General features: G+C 39.3%; 1 protein-coding gene across 1 annotated transcript in view; it reads left to right on the top strand.

Moving 5' to 3' along the window:
• TSPAN7 (tetraspanin 7) overlaps positions 1–18,094 on the top strand; it is a 122,791-nt gene extending 104,697 nt beyond the window's left edge. Inside the window, exons 3-8 of the mRNA XM_081126025.1 lie at positions 616–690; positions 1,328–1,423; positions 2,854–3,009; positions 9,526–9,609; positions 16,811–16,886; positions 17,152–18,094. Coding sequence (XP_080982151.1) covers positions 616–690; positions 1,328–1,423; positions 2,854–3,009; positions 9,526–9,609; positions 16,811–16,879 — 480 coding nt within the window. The 3' untranslated portion in view covers positions 16,880–16,886; positions 17,152–18,094. The remainder of the gene's footprint in view (positions 1–615; positions 691–1,327; positions 1,424–2,853; positions 3,010–9,525; positions 9,610–16,810; positions 16,887–17,151) is intronic.
• The last annotated feature ends 2,167 nt before the right edge of the window (positions 18,095–20,261 follow it).

Raw genomic sequence — 20,261 nt, 5'->3', positions numbered from 1 at the left:
TAAAAAGGCCTGTTGTATAGAAGGCTGGTTCTTATATCTCCTGAAAGCAGATCCAACATCAGTGAGTGGAAGTTAGAAGTAGGCAGACTGTGGCCAGGAGAAAGGAAGTCTTTCCAGCAGTTGAAACAGTTTGAAAACTAAATGAGCTGTAAGGGGAGGGTAGGTAGAGCTAGGCTTGCAAATGCTGGATGAAGGGTGCATAAAGAGGAAGGTTGGTATGAAGTACTCCCAGACAGTGTAGAAATGTGTCCTTGTAACCTCCAGAGTACTTTCTAGCTCAAGGATTCTAACATTAAAAATAGTGGATAGCTTAGTTGTAGAAAGCCCTTCTAGATTTCTCCTGTTCAAGCCAAGCTGACAGGTATGATACTAGTCCCTTGATGAGCTCTCCTCAGCATGTCTGCCCCAAAATGCTTCCTCATATTAAACAGACACATTCCTATATTGAGGCTCATGTGGGTGAATCTGGAGAAGAGTATTTTTAAACTTTTCCTAAACTTTGTCTAGACAATAGAAGAATTTGTCTAATTCTCCCTGACAAGAAGCAACCTACCACAAAGAAACTTTTCTTAATCTTGACATATTTGACTTTGTCCTTATCCACTTGATTTTCAGTATGCCATGTTTCTGTCCCTGGTGTTCCTGGCTGAGCTCGTAGCTGGTATTTCAGGATTTGTGTTTCGTCATGAGGTGAGTATACACAAAGTGGAGTGCTCAGTTAAAGGGTCTTTGAGAGGAGAAAATTTGAAACCTCTTGAAATGTGTAAAGGTTGCATATAGGCTACCTGGCATCTCCAATGACACTGCCATTTTCCAAATGTCACATAATTTGGGCTGAAGTGCCAATAAATTTCTAAATGCAGGAATTTTGCCAAACTTGAAAACTTAGTTCTTGATCCTTATTCTGTTTCTTTACATAGCTATTACATAAAATGATTCTCCACCTTGCTTTAAAGCAGTGGCCTTCAATATAGATAAAATACTCCTTTTAAGATAGCCACTTCAGCAAAGTTCAAGTATATATCTATATAATAGGATTTCTGTGACTTCAAAGGCAAGCTAAACTAGTTGTGGCCCGCCCAAAGGCAAAGTGCTAGATTTCCCCAAAGCAGTCTGTGCTCTCTTTTCCTCTACCAGAGCCCCTGGGGGCCACCCCTGCCACTGGGGATAAAATCCACACCCCAGTAGTGAGGAACCCTGCTGCTTTGCCTGGTGGTGAAGGAAAGGGAGAAAAGACAGTCATGATCCAAAACCCCTACAACTTTTTGTTTTTAATTTACATGTAAAATTTTAGATTTGTAAAGCTGTTTCTCCTGGTCTTCCATAGATCAAGGACACCTTCCTGAGGACTTACCTGGATGCCATGCAAAATTACAACGGTAATGATGAGAGGAGCCAGGCAGTCGACCATGTGCAGCGCAGCGTAAGTTGCAGGGAAGGAGATGGGGCTGGCAACTGCGTGTGAGGCCTGGCCTTAGACTTGTGTGCTGCTATTGATTCTCATTCTCCAACTTTCAGTCCCTTTCCGTTACCAAGGGTTGACATCCAGTATTTGTCCAGGTCCAGTTATCCAGGTAATTAGTATAAAGAAGCATCACTGGCTCTGGTTTGCTTTTTATAAGTAAGGATTGTGAGCATTCCAAGGAAAGCAAGTTTGACCTTAAAATCTGAAGCCTTGGAAAGGAGGTAGGCAGTGAGTGTATGATAGCCTAGCTTAGAGTTGGCTCCCAAAGGTTGGCATTCTAGAAGTTGTCTTTAGTCTGGGTGAAGAACTCAAGTAAACTGCCTTCACAGGCTTGAGCAGCATAGTGTCACAAGTGGGGATGGAGAGTGGACCTAGAAGAAACTGAGGGTCTGTTAGGTGTGTGAATGGCCCAGACTTCCCAGTGCTTTACAAAGGATATGAGGAAAATAGAAGTTTCCTGCCTAGAGGCACACAGGAGGGCAGATGCTAGTGCTGAATCCTGATGCCCAGCAGGATCACAAGGCAAAAATGGTTTTATCCCATCAGGGAGGTTTTTGGTATTGAGGTATTTTTTGTTTTACTTCAGAAGCAATATTTTAATTTGGGGGATTAATTTGTTTTTAATAAAATTTCAAACTTATCTAGAAAAATTGTAAGGGTTGTACAAAGAACTATATACCTTTTACCCAGATTCACTAATTAATTATATTTTTCTCTATTTACTTTAATATTCTTTATGCCAGCGGTTGGCAAATCTTTTCTGTAAGAGGTCAAATAGTGACTATTTGAGGCTTTGAAGGTCATGTAGGCTCTGTCACAAGTACTGCCTCTGTAGCACAAAAGCCACCATAGACAACACATAAAGAGACCTGGCTGTGTCCCAATAAAACTTGATTTATGAAACCAGGCAAGTGGTCAGCTATAGTTTAGCAACACCAGCTCTCTTTCTACCTCTGTGTGCCTCTTCCTTCCCCCTCAAGACCATTTATTTTACTTATTAGCATAGATCACTTGAAGAGCTTTTTAAAATAATTTTTGCCTTGGCTTCCCCATCGGCAGTCCTGATTGAGTTGATTTATATACATGTATACCTTTAACAGCACCCAGCTCACACAGGTGATTTTGATGCATAACCAGGTCACTGGTTTGCTTCAAGGAGGTTGTAAGAAAGCCAACAGGACCAGTCATCTAGGACTAACTTCCTTCACTGAGTTCAAATGGGCTTCCCAGTGAGGGTAATAGTTAGTGGAGCTTCAGCTCACCTGTACTCACCAAAGCTGTGTCTGTTGACTCATGTTTCTATTTTAAAAGTTGCAGGACAGGGAGTGAGAAGACCGCACAGTCTTTGATCTGCCACACTTTGATTCTTTTCTGTTCCCTATTAACAGCTGAGCTGCTGTGGTGTGCAGAACTACACCAACTGGAGCACCAGCTCCTACTTCCCAGAGCATGGCATCCCCCCAAGTTGCTGCATGAATGAGACTGATTGTAATCCCCAGGATCTGCACAATCTGACCGTGGCCGCCACCAAAGTTTACCAGAAGGTACTTGCTTCCTTTCAGTCCTAATGGGATCAAGTGGTGAATGTTTGGGGAGAGCTATTGTGTTTCTGTGAGATTATGACAAGTAGGTTAGAAATGGTAGTCTAGAAAGGAGTCAAGAATCTGCCTTTGTGGTACTTTATTGCCTGGGAGAGGCACTTGAGGCTCCCCACTTCTAAGGAGAAAGCTGTGACTCAGCTAAGCCGCACATTCCTCTCTCAGCAAGAATCTACCAGGCATAGTTATGAAGGTTTAGCAAGTGGTTTCTGCTAACCCTGATGCTGATGTCAGACAGGGAATGCTGGCTTTCTTCTTTCTGGGTGTCTTTCTTCTGCTTAACATATCTTCTAAACATGAAATTTTTTGCAGCTAGGTGTTAGTCTTTAGTGGGAAAGGGGAGTAGAGTTGACAGGCAGCATCTGCCTTTATTTTAGGGAGTTCACTGTTATAGGAAAATAAATCAACAACTCCAATTCAACTCACCATCATCCTGACTCCAAAAGAAATTAGAGAGAGGAAAAAAACTAGCTAAAAGATATTTGAAAGTTAGTATGTAGTGGAATTGAGGAATATAAAATTTCAGTAGTCAGAGAAAAGGAATATCAATTCTGTATTCCACTTTACAGAGAATATGTTAAAGACATGATACAAGTGCATGTGAAGGCTATGTATATTCTTAAATGTTTAGAGAAATTCCAGATAGAAAATATACTTTGGTAAATAAGAGGGAGAATAAAACCATACTATTGAGTTTACCTGTGGTTATATGGCTATTGGGTAAATTTTCTTTTCTTACTAAGATAAAATTATAGTCTTCTATGGTCTTCAAAATTCTTTTTTTAAAAATATATCTTTATTAATTTCAGAGAGAGAAAAGGAGAGGGAGAGAGAGATAAAAACATCAATGATGAGAGAGTCATTGATTGGCCGCCTCCTGCATGCCCCCGACTGGGGATCGAGCCCACAGCCCGGACATGTGCCCTGACCGGGAATCGAACCCCGATCGGCTGGATCCTAGGTCGATGCTCAACCGCTGAGCCATGCCCGGCTGGGCTGGTCTTCAAAATTTTATGTGATCTGGGCCAACTACTGAATAATTCATAAGAGATAGCCATTCTCTCAAGATTAGAATGTTAAGAGATTGGTTCCTGTATTTTACCCATTTAATGTTGGTATTTGTAGCATAAGCACTGTAAGGCATTGTTGCCATTCTAGAAGCTCGTTTTGTCATGGTGGGCTTTTGACTTCGCTATTGGAGTGGGGAAGTAAGATGTTCAGCACTGACAGCTTCTTGTCTTGGATAAGAGGGCATCTGTTACTACTGGAATTTTCTTACGAACCCAAAATTTGAGGCCCATTTACCTCTCATCAAGGTAACTTCTGCTTTCTTCCTGGACATCCCCACTGAGCACCTATACATGCCGGTATGCTGCCATTTTATGAAGTGCCAAGCTTACTTAGTACATGGTGGGTACTCAGACTTATAAAAGGCAAGAAGTGCTTTATGGTAGGGAGATATTGGCATACCAGAGCCTCAGGAGGTTGTTTGTAGAAGCAGCAACCCTCAAACTTTGATAAAAGTCTTTTTTTTTTTTACACCCAAACTTCTTCTTTTTTTGTGAAAGATGAGGGTCTAGAAGTCCAGAGCATGGGGTCTCAAGTCAGACTCCAGATTAAATTCTGGCCCAGCCACTTGCTGGTCATGTGATGTTAATCAAGTTACTTAACCTTTCTCAGTCTTGTTTTTTTCTCATCTGTAATATGGAGGTAATAATTCCTGCCCCTTAGGATTGAATGAGGATTGAATGAGATAAAGTATCTAAGCATGGTGCCTGGCACAGAGTAATGGCACAATAAATGTTAACTATAATGTTCAATATTACTTGTAATATAAATGTCATGACAATTATGGTGAAGTTTGACTTCTACTCTACCACATTGTGGCTGCTATTAGAAATAATGCAGCCAGTCCTCCTAGGAAGGATCTTTTGTTAGTATTCAAAAGCAAGTTTAGTGGCATATCCTGTAGTACATCTCTATAGTCTTTATAATTATTTCCAGAAAGGATGATAAGATAGCATTTTTTTCTTTTCATTGATGATCTACAAGTTGAGCTCATTCCCCACCTCCCCCTCATAATCCTGCTTTATGTTTTCCTGGGCACCTTAACTTCTCTCTCACTTTCCTTATATATACTTCATCCTGGCTCCCTAAGAGGAGAAAAAGTAAGTAAAAGCTGAAATTTGTCTACTGAGTTTCATTAGATATTCTCATTTAATGCCTACATGAAGGAAACTCTGAGACAAATTACTTCTCAGGTCAGAGTCTCAGAGGACTCATCTATAAAAGGTGGGAGATGAGGATGGGGTGGAGATAGTAATAGTAGATGCTCACAGAGGTTAGAACCCTCCCCTCTCCAGACTCACTTGCCCAGAAAGCTTAAGCACTGCCATATTCTAGTAATATGGAATACTGTTATAAAGAATAAATGCATTGTAAATCCCTTTAGATTCTTTGGTATCTTGAACCCTCTGCTCTGACAGCACAGGAAGATAACTCTGGCTCTTATTTGACAGCACGAGAAACCTACCTTGTACAAATAACTGGGAGAGAGCAGGAAGGAGGTGAGAACAGTTAAACAGGACATTTATTGTTTTGTTTGGGAGACAGATTTTATTTTGGTTCTGTTAGCAGGATGATGAAATGTCTGCAGGTTCAGTTGGCTAATAGTATTGACTGAGTCTGTCCTCCATAAGAATTTCTTGACATTTTAAAAAAATATATGTTTTTATTGATTTTAGAGAGAGAGGAAGGGAGAGGGAGAGAGAGAGAAACGTCGATCACCCCCTGCTGGGGATAGAGCAACCCAGGCCTGTGCCCTGACTGGGAATCAAACTGATGACCTCTGACCTCTTCGTGCATGGGATGATGCCCGACCAAATGAGCCACACCGGCCAGGGCTTCATTGACATTTTTAAAGAGCAAGGACAAGAAGAAGAGAGAGTTATTCTTGTTGGCAGCTACCAAGACACAGCTTCCTAAAACCTGTCTGGAACTAGCTGTCTACTAATGATATTGAAAATCTGCCACTTATAGATGTTTTCCATTGGTGACTGTATTGATTTAGATGTGCTGAGAGGGTCAGCAAATTACCTGTTCTGTTTCTGGGTGTTTCCTAGGACACTTAGCAGGCTTCTGTAGGTTTACATCGCACCTGGCAACCAGGGTTTCATTTTAGGAAATTAAAGAGATTATTGTGGGTGATAAGATCAAGATTTAGTGGAGAACTTTTTGTGGAATGTAAACATGGCCTGTGGTTGTGTATCAAAACAGTTCTTGCCTTCTGCAGCTCTATTCTGTGACCTGAAAAATGGACTTGTGAGTCCACATGGTAAATAACAGAGCTCAATTCAGAGATGGAAAGCATTTATTTCAATCTTGGTCTTGTATTGTTTAAACAACAAGGAAGCTAAATCACTTTCATCTTCTCATTTTAAGTAACCTTATTCCTGATATAATTAATTAATTTACTTTCTTATTTGGAGTAAAAAATAGGGGGAGAACTTTTCTTATAGTGTAGTGCTTCTCAGACTTTAATAGGCATATGAAACATGGAGATATTAACATTCATTAAAAATCAATGAAAAACAAATAACCTAGGGATTTCACAGATTGTAATTCAGTAAGTCTGGAGTGGGGCCTGGAATCTGCATTTCTAACAAATTAGCAGGTGCTGCTGCTGTTCATGGAAGAATCCTATTTTGAGGAGCAATGTTTAGAGAGAACAATTTCTCCAGAATTGTACTAATGCCAGGCACCTACTTCATTTTTCTGGTTGTGGTGGTCTTACTTGAAAATAATGTGGTTGACTGAAATCTCCTAAAATGGAATAGAAATCATACTTCAGCTTCAGCTTACATGTAGAATTGGAGTTCACAGGAAAGAAAAGTCTTTGCCAAATTATTTTGCAGAATAAAATAATAACCCACCTCACTTCTCTCTAGTTTTTATTACTGGGTTTGTGTTTCCATATTTTGAGCTGACCTAATACTGATGCTGGTGTGAATTTCATTCCTCTACCTGACCATCAACTATCGCTGTGGGGAGATCTAGTAATGATGACCAGCAAAAACACTGTCTTAGCTACTATCACTTGGGAAATGGTTAGAATATTCACTTCCCTCTCAATTTGAATTCTTCCTAACCAAAACTACTCTCCCTTCCGCTGTCTTTTGAAAAATAGTGTGATATATAGTTTCATTAGTAAAAATGAAATCAGCAAGCAAGCTTCTACTATAAAGAGAATCAAATTTCAAAACTCCCCATGGCAATAATGTATTTCCTTTCCTACCTGCGCCCTGGCCTTCAAATTTATGTCAGGAGTATATTTACTGAGGAGAATAGTTTGTCCATTGCATTGAAAATATGTGTCAAAGCACTGTTGCTAAGTTAATGCATCTTTTTTCTCTGCAAACAGACTGTGAATCCATAAAATATCACTTATTAGCAAACATAGCTTTGGCAGAATTTTTACAAGCTATGAGAAATGTTAAATTGTTAAATTTTGAGTTTAAAAAGGGGAGACACGTTTCTTTGGTTTTTTAGATGTTATGACAATTCAGTGTGCCTTTCTTGATAAACAAAAATTCCTCTTACTCTGTTATGAAATTAACATCTTGATTTTTCACAGTTGAAGTTTTTTTTCCAGAAAACTAGAAAACGACCAAGTCTTCCAAAAAGCTGAATATGTCAGAAGTCTAGGTTGATTTGGCCCAGTTCCAAATGAATATACATATAAATTCATTCTCTCTCTCCTCCTCCCTCCCTCCCTCCCTCCCTCCCTCCCTCCCTCCCTCCCTCCCTCCCTCCCTCCCTCCCTCCCTCCCTCCCTCCCTCCCTCCCACATCTTCCTTCCTCTACCCCCTGCTGTTTGACCTGTGATGCTTTTAACAAGGAAGAGTGAGTTTTTGCCTTTGCAATATGGGTGATGTACAACATTTGGTGTTTCCTACCTGTACTAGGTTGATAAAATGCAATCCAGAAAAACAATGAAAAACTTTTTTAGCAACATTGTTGAACTCCAACCAGATCATTTATTTTAAAGAAAGGTGGTTAAGTTTTAAACCAACATCAAAATTGGCAAAAATGGTGTTGGTTTTAATCACAACATTTAAAGATTTCATAGAATGTTAAAGGAAAATACCCTTCATTTTATGGGTAAAGATGCTGACATCCAGAAAGGAGAAGCTACTTGTTCAAGGGCATACAATAAACTTGTGGGAAAGACTCTAGACCATAGGTTTTCCCTATTAAAAAAACCCCAAACTTAATAGTCTCCTTAGGAAGGGCCCTAAAACACAATAAAGTTGGCAGGCATTTAGACACCTCCCTCTGACTAGATGATTTCACTTTATCCAAAATTTTGCCATTTTTTGTCAAAATGCTATTAACTATGATTATGATTCTGAGTCTTCCTGTTCAAGGATATGAAATGCATTTTCATCTGTTCAAGTCTACTTCTGTATCTCTATAGTGTTTGCTTCATAGATCTTACAGATTTATTGCTAAATTTAATTCTACTACTGAAATATTTGTGGATGAATATACAGTTAGCCCTTGAACAATAGGGGTTTGATTGTGTGGGTCTGCATATATGCAGAATTTTTTTTTTTCTAAATACCTGTACTGTTTTTTACCATGGTTAGGAGTTTGTGGGTACGAAGAAGAGTTGATTGTATGCATTAATCTAAGCCTTTTTTTATAGGGTGATAAAGGAAAACTCGGTCTAAAATGGCCAACAGTGTCGTACCCCCCACCCTTCCCCTGGCTTCACCTTCCTGCACCCTTCCACTTTCCCACCTGGGCCAAACTAGATAGGTTAGCCCCGCCCTCCTACCTTAATGTAGGCGGAAGCATGTCCCATGTAAAACTCCTTGCCCAATCGTGTTCTGGGCAACGACTTTGGACTTGGACTCCTCTGGGCCCACTGGTGTAAAATAAACCTCCTGAAACCCGAGCCTCTGAGTGCCTCTTGGTCTTTCTGTAAGGTGAACATCTGTTCTGCAACAAGGGGACTTGAGCATCCTAGGATTTTGGTGTTTGCAGGGGGTCCTGGAACCAATCCCCTGTGAATACTGAGGGTAAATTTAAGTTTTGGGGGAGTTAAAAATTATACATGGATTTTTGACTATGCAGGGGTTGGTGCCCCAACCACTGTGTTGTTCAAGGGTCAACTGTCTATATGCTGGATTTATTTTAAAGTCACTCAGCCAAGGGATGAGAGTTGGGGAGATTTAAATTAAACAAGATTAGCCATATGTTAATTGTAATGTTAGAGAAAGGTTCATATGGGGGCTCATTGTACTACTCTGTATACTTTTTTGTATATTTGAAATTTTTCATTATTTTTTTAAGTGTAAAAAGAATGGTGGTAAGTTCCTAGAGTGAGTTACAAAAGTTAATGCTATCCAGTCTGGCCTGGTAAAACTTGTCTCTGAGATTGTCTCTCTCTGTATCTAGGGTTGTTATGATCTGGTGACCAGTTTCATGGAGACTAACATGGGAATCATCGCTGGAGTGGCTTTTGGAATAGCATTCTCCCAGGTAGCCTACATAATTGTGTGATCCAGTCAAGCCTTTCCCCTGTCTCCTGCTCTCCTTTCCTTCCCTGGTCTCCAGATTCTGCCAGCCTCTCTGTGCCTTGTGAAAGGCTGATAGATGGGGTCAGACCTCCATACTCATTAGTCCTCAGGTCATCTGTTTATTGATTTTTCTTTTTCAACTTAAATGAAGTTTTGCCGTCAAGGGAATATTGGTTACAGTTCAATTAATGACTAGCTCCAGAAAAACAACTTGCTTCTTCTGTAGGTCACATGGAGGTTAACTGAACCAAAATGCTGGCTTAATTGGAGCATAAACAACTCCAAACATCAAATGGCTGATCTGGATTTGGGGGGAAGCTTTTTTCCTGGTTGACCTATCCCTTTTCTGTTCTTAATTCCTATAGATTATGCATGAGATCCTTCACTTTAAAGAAAGCCTAAATTTAGCCGACTTCATTTTGTGATCATTATTTTAATCTCTAGGTTTGGAGTTTGTGGATACAAAGGGCTGATTGTATGCATTGATCTAAGCCTTTTTATATAGAATTGAGCATCCTAGGATTTTGGTGTTTGCAGGGGGTCCTGGAACCAATCCCCTGTGAATACTGAGGGTAAATTTAAATTTGGGGGGAGTCAAAAGTTGTACGTGGATTTTTGACTATGCAGGGGTTGGTGTCCCAACCACTGTGTTGTTCAAGAGTCAACTGTCTATATGCTGGATTTACTTTAAAATCACCCAGGCAAGGGATGAGAGTTGGGGAGATCTTGTTGCATCATATTCAAGGATGGAACAAGATTAAACCAAATCTAAAATTTTGTCCACCTCCATCAGGCAGTGTACTGTCCCATAGGCTTCTGATCTCCTGGCTGAATGATATATTGTTGCTATATATATTACTATGGTGAAAAGATTGGCATGTATACTTAACCAAATAAAAATGTTATGTTTTACTTAGAATTTTTTCAGACAAACAAATCATTTTTTCAACAAAGCCTAATTAGTGTTATTTCAGCAATGTGTCCACGACTCTAATTTCACCTGCCTGAATTCTATATTGGCTCTCTCAGACTATAATTACTTTTTCCCCACCCCTCTGTACCTCTTTCCTTCCTGCTGAGCAATACAGATGCACTTTGATCTTATTCAAGTCTAAAACTTTTTACTGGAATATGGCATATGCAGAAAAGTACATAACTTATAAGTATACAGTTTAATAAATTATCACAAAATGAATATACCCGTGTGATTGTCACTTAGATCAAGGAATTGAACATTAGCCAGGTAGTTTTTACAAACAGAGGGCTTTGCCTTAGATAAGTCAAAAGCTTTCTTCCAAGCAGGTTCAAAAACCTGCCTGACATTTCATTTCACAAGAGCATGTGGCCTCAGCCAACAGGAGTGTGTATTTCTTGTGATAGTTCCAAAATTCTTAGACCATGCTTTACTTTTTGCAGCTCATGAAGTGAGTTAAACCTCAATACACCCACACACAGACAAACCAGAGTGATGTCACAAACAGGGCCAATTAGTTCAGTCTCCAGAGACATTTCAGAGGAAGTTGTTGCCCAGGACTTTCTTCTGGTTGCTATCATATTTCAGTAATAACATCTCAGTAACATATCTTTAATGGCCAAAGGGGCATTTTAAAGGACCCCAGACCACGTGTCCAACGCAGATGTGCAGGATGCACTTGACAGCTTGCACATACAGTTTACTTTAAACATGTATGTGCAGAGTCAGGTTCACACCCACCTACAGGAAAGATTTATGCTGGGCATTTGAGGTGAACTGTTCCTTTTGAGGAAGGAATATGCTGAAGTCTCCCCTAATGGCTATCCTAGAATCATAAAGGGACATGATGCCAGTAGTCTGCATGGGGAGAAGAGAGCCTCAAATAACCTGGAATCTCATGGATGAAAGATCTTATCATCCAAAAATATTCCCATGTGGCCATGAGGGAGTGAAGTAATAATCCTATTTTCATTAGTGAGGTGACCCAAGTCATAAAGAACCTGATTTGTGCTTAGACAAATGGTTACCTGGCCTGATGAGTGTTCATCTCTCTGTTCTACCTTGAAGAAATCCATAACATGGGAATTGGTGAGTTTTCTCTGTGGCCCTCTGAGGCAGTGAGAAAGGAGCTTGGCTCCAAGGAACCTCCCAAACAGAAACTCTCTGCAGAGAGTTTAAGTCTCATAAGGTATCACATAGTTGTGGGGATAAGAGAACAAAAACACAAAGCCCAGTTTCATGCAAAGTCAGTACCATTCACTTGCATGGCCAGACAGATGCAGTGGGGAAGAGACTTGAGTCTTGTTATACTTAGCTAGGAGCAGGGAGAGGAATAGCCATGGTTGTCTTTTATTAGCCAGATGTGCTAGGAACTGCAGCTTTTAATGGTGCCAGAAGCCCCAGGGTTCCTGTAAGCTGCAGTTGAATTCCAGATGCCAGTAGATCCAGGGCCTCTCTGGGACAATGGTGGCCACTTACCAGATGCCTATGAATAGAACCAGCCATACTGATCCTGGTCAACCACCTAGAACCAAAGCTTTAGCCATACATGTTCAAAAATTATAGGACACATGTCACAGTAAAACTTAGCAAATGTTGGCCTATGTCTTAGCTTTCCTATAGTAAATCAAGCTCTACTAAGCAGAGGCCACAGACAGACCAGAGTACATAGGAAAGGACAGAGCTCGCTCTCTCTTCACCTTTTCTCACCTGCCCTCCACCTTCTCCTTGTCCTTTTTCTGACCTGCTCTTGTGACCTCCACACTATCATCTGTTAGAACAAATGGATTTGCACATCTGTTGTCTCAGAAATTAAAGGTGATATAAAGTACAAAGAAAACTAAGCTGAGCCTAGCCTTTTAATAGACTATGCAAAAACTTTGTCCCCATTAGCTAATTCAGCTAAATTAAAAACTTGAGTTTTGTTTTTGGACAGCAAGGTTCTGGCAGACCTTTAATACTTCTCTCCAAAAATTCCTACTGCTTTTACCCTCTCAAGGAAGAGCCCATTTGTCTAGACTTGATGGGCAGGTACTACTGTCCTATAAATTTGCAACAAGAGTGTATTTTGACAGGGTACCTCCTCCCTTTTTTGGGGGGAGCTACTCTTTTACTCAAGAAGTCTTGGGGAGACACAAACAGCATAGGGGCATTACCTTCCCTGACCCCAACATGGCCTAGAAGCCAAGAGTGAGGGCCTCTAAGTCTGGACACTTGCATTGCTCCATTTTTAACACTACTTCCCAACTCGGTTGGCCTTCTGCTGTGTGTGTGTGTGTGTGTGTGTGTGTGTATGAGTAGTAATAGTAGTAGTAGTAATGATAGATGTCCTCTGAGACTCTGTATTTAGTACTTCTATATCCAATGTAAATAGACATAGGACTTCACTAGACTTGGAAGCTGTTAGGCTGGATTAATCCCCTACATAGTGGAATGTTATAGTCCTGAGTGGGGACAGTAGAGCTGTTCTCCAAAAGGGGAGGTTTGAATGGCTTGCTTGAGATTGGGAATCTAGGATTACAATTCTGACCTCCTCACCTGGTCTGCTGTATTAAACATCACCCTTGTTCTTGTCTCAGGTAGCACCTAAAGGGGACTTATTCTGTGCCTTTATAATGAAAGGGTTTGAATCTGTGGTATTATAAGGAAAAAAGTACTCATCAAAAAATACAGATCCTCCTCCCCATCCATCCCCTGACCTTCACCACTGCAGAGCCTCCCTCAGAGCCCACAGGCTTCTGAGATGACTCGTTATTGGCCAGGAATTTTTTTTCTGGGACTTGTTTCCCTTTTCTATGTAGACTGCAGGACAAAACTGTTGATAGCCTTGATAAGACATGACCTGATAAGGCTAACAGAACTATTTACGTATTCCCTTAATATTTTCAGGGCCTGAGATGGTCCCTAACAGCATTTATACAGTTTTATTTCTAGCCAGATTCCTTGGCACTTTCCTGAAGTCATGAAAGTCTTATTTAGTTTCTCAGTTAAGTCATTAACATAAAATCTCCACAGGCATTATATGGATCTAAATTTTTGACCTATTGTTTGTCACTTTCTTGTTAAGAAAGTTGCCTTTACAGCTTTGTTTGCTGACCTCTCTCTGCCCCTTAGTCATCAGGGGTAGGGCCACATTTGCTCTTAGGTCTCTGTCCTGATGAGTTTTCAGCATAACAAGCTCTCCTGTTCCCATCTCCCTCCAGGGTTTAAAGCAGAAGTTTGTCCAAATGCCCACACACTGCAGCCTTAATACATAGCAGTGTGCTTCTGAAGGGCAGTCTGGAATCCCATAGAGCCTACCTCTGCTCTCTTTGAGGCACTTTTTACATATATTTAACCTAAAAAAGGTTTCACTTTTATAAGGATATATCTTTCTGTCTACAGATTCATTGGGTCTAATGGCAAGCAAGCTTTGTGTAATGTCTCAAACTGAGGAAGGGGACATGTCTTTAGGCTGAAAGGCTTTTCATTATGTACCTATAAATAATCTGGTAATAATTGGTATTAAGTATAAGATGCTTCCCCCTATCCCTTAACTTGGGTACTTATAGAAATGAGAAATCAAAGGTTTCTCTCAAATATGATGAAAACACTATAGCAAACTTGAAATCAGTGACCTCGTGAGTAATTCAAAACACCTACACGTTCCAAATCCTAGTTTTGTTCTGTTTATTTTGCACTAGAATTCACTAAAATCAAAGCCAATGTATCTAAAATAGTTTTCACATAAGCTTGTATGTGTATGTGCCTCAGTTCAGGACATTTTTTTGGAAAATCAATTTCTTAGTAGATGTTAAAAAATAATTTTTAAAAATCTGTCATCTTCTATGAGCAAACAGAATGAGGTATATTCTTGCACCAGAAATACAAAATATAGTAAACTTAAAAGCAAACGGCTTTGATTTTTACTCATATTTTTTAAAGTTATTGCTTCTATGAGAAAGTTAGTATGTCCATTGCTTAAGAATGATGTTGTTCCTGTTTTGGGGGGAGAAAAAAAGATGGAGGGACATACTGTATTTCCTTGAAGGCAGAGATTTTAGATACAAGAAATATTTAAGTGTTCCAAAACATCTTCTGGCTGTGTGACTAATGAATTGCCATGGAGGCCAGGAGCATTGCAAACCGTGGAATGGAGTGACTATTTTAAGTTGCTTAAAACACATATGAGGTCAAGGAGAAAAAAACTAAAGTGATAAGCTTTACAAAGGAAGGAAAGTCTAGGAACTTGAAATCAAATAAAGAGATACCCACTGAAAACTCTCTCTCAGAAGTATGCAATGTAAGGTGGTGTGAGACAGAGGAGTTATTCTGGAAATGAAAGGGGTCTAGGCCTAGGAGTAGGGTTGGGGAAAAGGGCTATACTTGGCTAGGGCAAGAGGATGGAATCTGCAACTCTGTGTGAGTTACCTGTGTGGTTTGGGGAGATTCTTTAACCTTCCCTGAACCCATTTTCTTACCTGGAAAATTGCAATGGTAATATTTCACAGCGAGGTAGTAAGAATTAAATAACTTGATATATCTAAATGTGCTATATACCTCTAATACTTATTTTTTGACTGGAATCTGATTTTTGAGAGTATCAAGTGTGTTCTGGTGTGTGTTGGTCCTGGAAAATGGAAGTTCTAATGAAAAGCTGTGAAGTTCAAACTCCTTGCACTCATGGAGGGGATTTGAGTTTCTCATTTGGCACAATATTCTGGAGGTTACAGCAGTGGTTCCTGTGGCTATTTGATGGTACGTGCATGATACTATGCATTTTGTGGCATAAAATGATGTTGGTAAGTCCAATAAAGTGGTGATTTTTCCTTACCTGACAGAGGTTATAGTTTGCATATTCCATTGAACAATTTTAATTTTAAAAAGGAAGATAAGAATCAGGGATTTCAGCAATAAAGGTAGGCAGGTGAACTGGTACCAGCATGGATGGATGGAGATCCAGGAGAACAGAGTTCAGGTGTTGCCCTGACCAAGAGTGAGACCCAGTTTAGCTGCAGGTATTTCACCTGTGAGATAAGGGTGACTAAATGGACTGAACGAGTGGTTCTCTTACCTGCAGGTCTTGTTAAAACACCAATTGCTAGTCCCTACTTGCCCAGAGTATCTGATTCAGCAGGTCTGGAGTGGGGCCTAAGAATTAACATTTCTAATATGGTACTAGGTGATGCTGATGCTGCTGGTCTTGGGGCCACACTTGGAATGACACTGTTCCAGACTCTCTCTAAAGGTCATTCTCACCTCTGATCCAATAAAACATGGACAGTTGCTTAAGGAGAAGGGACTCAATTTGGCTTAGAGAAGCTGCAGACCTCCAGACTCAAGTGTACATTTGGGTTCCTGTCCAAAGCATACTGATTCTCCAGAGTCAGGAAAGAGAATCTTGATTTCCAGTGAGCTAAACAGGTGTGCTTAAAGGATGTCTTTATAGTATCACAACAGCTTTTATTAGATCCATCTATGCTACAGTTTAAGTCAAGACATAAACACAGGTAGACGATTGAGGTCTTCTGAGGAGGTGATATTGGTTGTTCTGGGGCCCCAGAAAAACTAGGAGGTGGACCTTGAATGTAGGTAGATGGGCTAATTTAGGCCTAAGATATCTACATGGTTGAGAGACAAAGAGAAATTAAAGGCCCCCTTTTCCCTTCACCCCCCAACCCCACCTCTCACAGGCCATGACTTTATTACTTCTTCGCTGGCAAACTCACTTGGTCAAGGATAGCATCTCATTGTCTCAAGGAAAGAACTATGATTTGGTCAGCTGGGTATGGTTGGGGTATTATACTATGATGAGATATCTTCTAATGCATGTGCTTATGGTTTTGAATTGCATTTGGGCATTAAAAATATATATCTCACTAATTCTGTGATACTTAATTTTTTTCATTACTCTTATAACATATGAACACATTTTAATACTACCTATATGTCAAAAGTTGTTTTTGAATGACCAGAGTGAACTAGAACCTTATGGCGAGTTCGAGAACCTCCATTTGTCCTCTACCAGCAGTTAAACTCCCTAAGTCTTAGATCACACAACTGAAATCAGGTTTGATCTTTTTCTCTAGTGCTCTTCCCCATTTGTGTACAAAAGCCTTCAGTTGTCAAACATTGTATTTGAGGGGCTGTCAAAGCAGGGTGTAGTCCAGTGACTTAAGATTCCTGTTCTCATTTTTCTTCCTGGCAACAGTTGATTGGCATGCTGCTGGCCTGCTGTCTGTCCCGGTTCATCACAGCCAACCAGTATGAGATGGTGTAAGGGGAAGGTGAGTGGTGGTGGGGAGTGTTTAATTTCGGGTTTCTCCCTTTGGGGCACATACTACCTTTCAAAGGGTAAGGGTACTGCCCAGCCACTTAACTACCTGATCTTGGCGGCACTAGCTCATGTGCCAAAACCTCATTTCTGTGTTGCTAGGGAGGAGATGTGAAATCGATATTATGGAAAATGTATAAATGCTCTTTTTAGCTTGTTACCTTATTTTAAGTCCTTATTAATGGTGAGTCACTCATGTGTTTTAATCTCTCTCTTAGTCTTTCAAGAACGACGGAATATGAGACCTGATTTAAAAAGGAACTGCAGCAATCCTTGAAAGACTTCCAAAGAATGTTAGAGCACAGTACATATTACACCTACCCTGATTCCCCTAACCCCCTACCCTGCGTGCAACTGACACTCCCACACAGTCTCTATTCTGACTTTCAGCCTAAATCATGTGTAGTGTTCCATTTTGTGAAGTCCTGTTGTGCCAGAGTATAGCCAGATTCCCTGCATCTAGTCCTAGTGGACCCCACCCAAGGCTCCTCCATCTGTATTTGGTCCAACTGCAGCTCATCGTAGGTGACTGGTTATCTCACCATCACTGGCCTCCTGGGCCCTGCATGTTTTTGGGAGGCTCCTGTTATCCCTTCATCATGATTGATAAATGCCACACCCCTTGATAGAGATAAACAGCTATCTGTTCTTTTGGCTTAATTTCCTATAATTTGGTTTTCCCTTTGCTAAGGCTCTTTCCTACATTCTCCAGGATGCTTGGGACATGTAAAGAGATACATCAGTGATTGTTCATGAGGAGGAAAAGACATGAAGGAAATTGTTGAGCTTTAGGTGGCCTTCTTGCTCATTATTATTACATGCCTGGGTATGTATAGGCAGTTTAGTGCACTTATACCTCTCACTTGAAACCTGTATTACAAAGCTAAGTTGTTGCTTCACATGAAGGAAATAATATTACTTCTGTTTTTCTCCAATTGATTGCTATTGTGTTATTTTACTTCTTTCTGTATACTTTCTTTGCATTGACATTACAGACATTGAGGACATCATTAACTCAATTAAAAAATGATTGTGAAGGGGGAACAATGTCAAAATATTTTTAAAAGATCTTTAAAAATAATGCCTCTAGCATGCGAACAAGAATGCATTGATATTGTGAACATTTGTGATACATGTATTAATAAATAGAGTCATTACAAATTGCTGTGTTCTGGTTTTGTTCTTTGGCTATTGCAGAAGTTTTAAACACATATTTTTTCTACTCTATCTTATTCCACAAAGGCTTGGAAGTAGACTACCTAACATGCTGACACATTCCTCCATACATGCTCCCACTGACCCCACCCCATCAAAATAGCATTGGGCAGCGTAAAAGCTGAAGGGTGGGATTTTTAAAATGGAAATTTCAGAAACTTACATTATTTATCATGAACAAGATATATTGTTGACTGCAAAAATAGAGCTTTCATATTACTTCAGGTTAGAGGCAGAAAGATTTCAGCAGAGTTTTCAAAAGTCTAAATGTCATTTTTTTAGAAAAGGAAATGAGCATTTATTCTTTCTTTCATTGTTTCTAATGAGCATGTAATCTTTCTTTCATCTCTGGATTGAATACACTCAATCTAGGGAAGAGATAACATCATGCAACACCATTTAGTGGTCCCAATGCCCTGGTTTATATTGAAGTATGAAATCCTTATACTTGATTGAAAGAGCATTTCAGGAATAGGTACAATATATATTATCTGTGATGTATTTGTTCCTTCTTAATGAATCATTCTTTAAAAATTAGTAAAAGCATATGTTGATCTGTTTGCCAAATAAGTGGATCTGAAAAGATCCTCCTTCTCTGTAGAATAACCTGTAATTAGTATGGAGATTCCATTCTGGTTATATGCATTTATTAGCCTGAACTTTGCATGGGGTAAACCCTGAAAGGCTTACAAAGGGCACTGTTCCACACCCTTCAGATATTCCCTCTTCAAAATGTCAATATTTTTAGTGAATTAAGGAGATATCTTCTAAGGAAACATGTTACTCAAAACTTTTCAAAATCCATTTTTAAATTTCCATTTTATTATATATGGAAATGAGGCTTTTCCATAAAATCCTAAATAGCCCCACTCATGGTTCACCCTTCTGCAAACTATGCATTCATTAATACACTATTTTTAATGTTTATACTAGTTTATTCTTACTGTTTATGCTATTTTTATTTTTATTGTTTGCACACTTTTTTTTTAAAAGCAGCTTTATTTAGATATAATTCACATACCAGACAATTCACTATTTAAAGTGTTTGATTCAGTATCTTTTAGTGTATCCATGGAGTTGTGCAGCACACATTTAATTGTCAGTGTTAAAAGCCTTTGAACAAAACTTGAGTTGAAAGATGTTTGAGATTATAATCATAGGCCACTCCAGAGATTGATTTATTGGGTTTGGCCTGGCCATTGAGATTTTTTTTTTAAAGCTTCCCAGGTGATTCTAATATGCAGCTAGGGTAAGGCATCTCTGTACTAGAATCGTAGTCCAGTTTTCTATTTTCACCTTATACCTTACTTCTGTCTCATTTACTTGAGATTATCTCACTCTGCTTAATGCATATTTATTTCCACTCCATGCTTTCCCTCTCATTTTTCCTGTTTGGTATGCCTCTCCCAAGGTCTCCCATCTTCAAAGACTATCTCTTCTGTGATATTCTTCCTGATGACTCCAGTCCTAACTGTCCTAGTAATTTCTCTCTATACCCAACATTTTAGATCAGTTATTTTCTAGAACATTGCCCATTTCTTCAACTTATGAAGTTGTTATAGTAATGTCTTATTTTTGAAATCTTAATGGCATCTAGATTTATTAGCTTTTTCATTCCTAATATATTTTTCTTTCTTATTTTTCAATCATTCCAGAAGTTTGTCTATTTTGTACCTTTCAAAAAACTAGCCTTTTTGGTTTGATCCTTTCTATTATTTGTTTTCTATTTCATTAACTTCTCCTTTCTTCCTTCTACTTTCTTTGGTTTCCTTGGATTTTTCTCTAACTTTTTGCATTTCATTCTTAGCTCATTAATATTTTAAACTATCTTTTCTAATACATTCATGAAAGGCTGTATTTTTTTTTTCTAAGTGCTGCTTTAGCTGCATATCAGTTTTGATTTACAATTTTTATTGTCTTTCAATTCTAACATTTTGCGATTTCCATTAGGATTCATGCATTGAATGATAAATTAGAAATTATTTTTAAAGTTTCCAAATGTGTAGAATTTGAAGCTGTTTTAAAAATTTTGGTTTGTAATATAAAGATTTTATATTTGCTGAGGCTTGCTTTGTGCCCTATTATGTGGGCAGTGTTTGTTCTATATGCACTT

The sequence above is a fragment of the Miniopterus schreibersii genome (assembly GCF_964146895.1).
Source record: "Miniopterus schreibersii genome assembly, chromosome: X".
Taxonomy (NCBI): Eukaryota; Metazoa; Chordata; class Mammalia; order Chiroptera; family Miniopteridae; genus Miniopterus; species Miniopterus schreibersii.
Note: the sequence above shows the minus strand (reverse complement) of the source record. Positions and strands in the feature narration are given on the sequence as shown.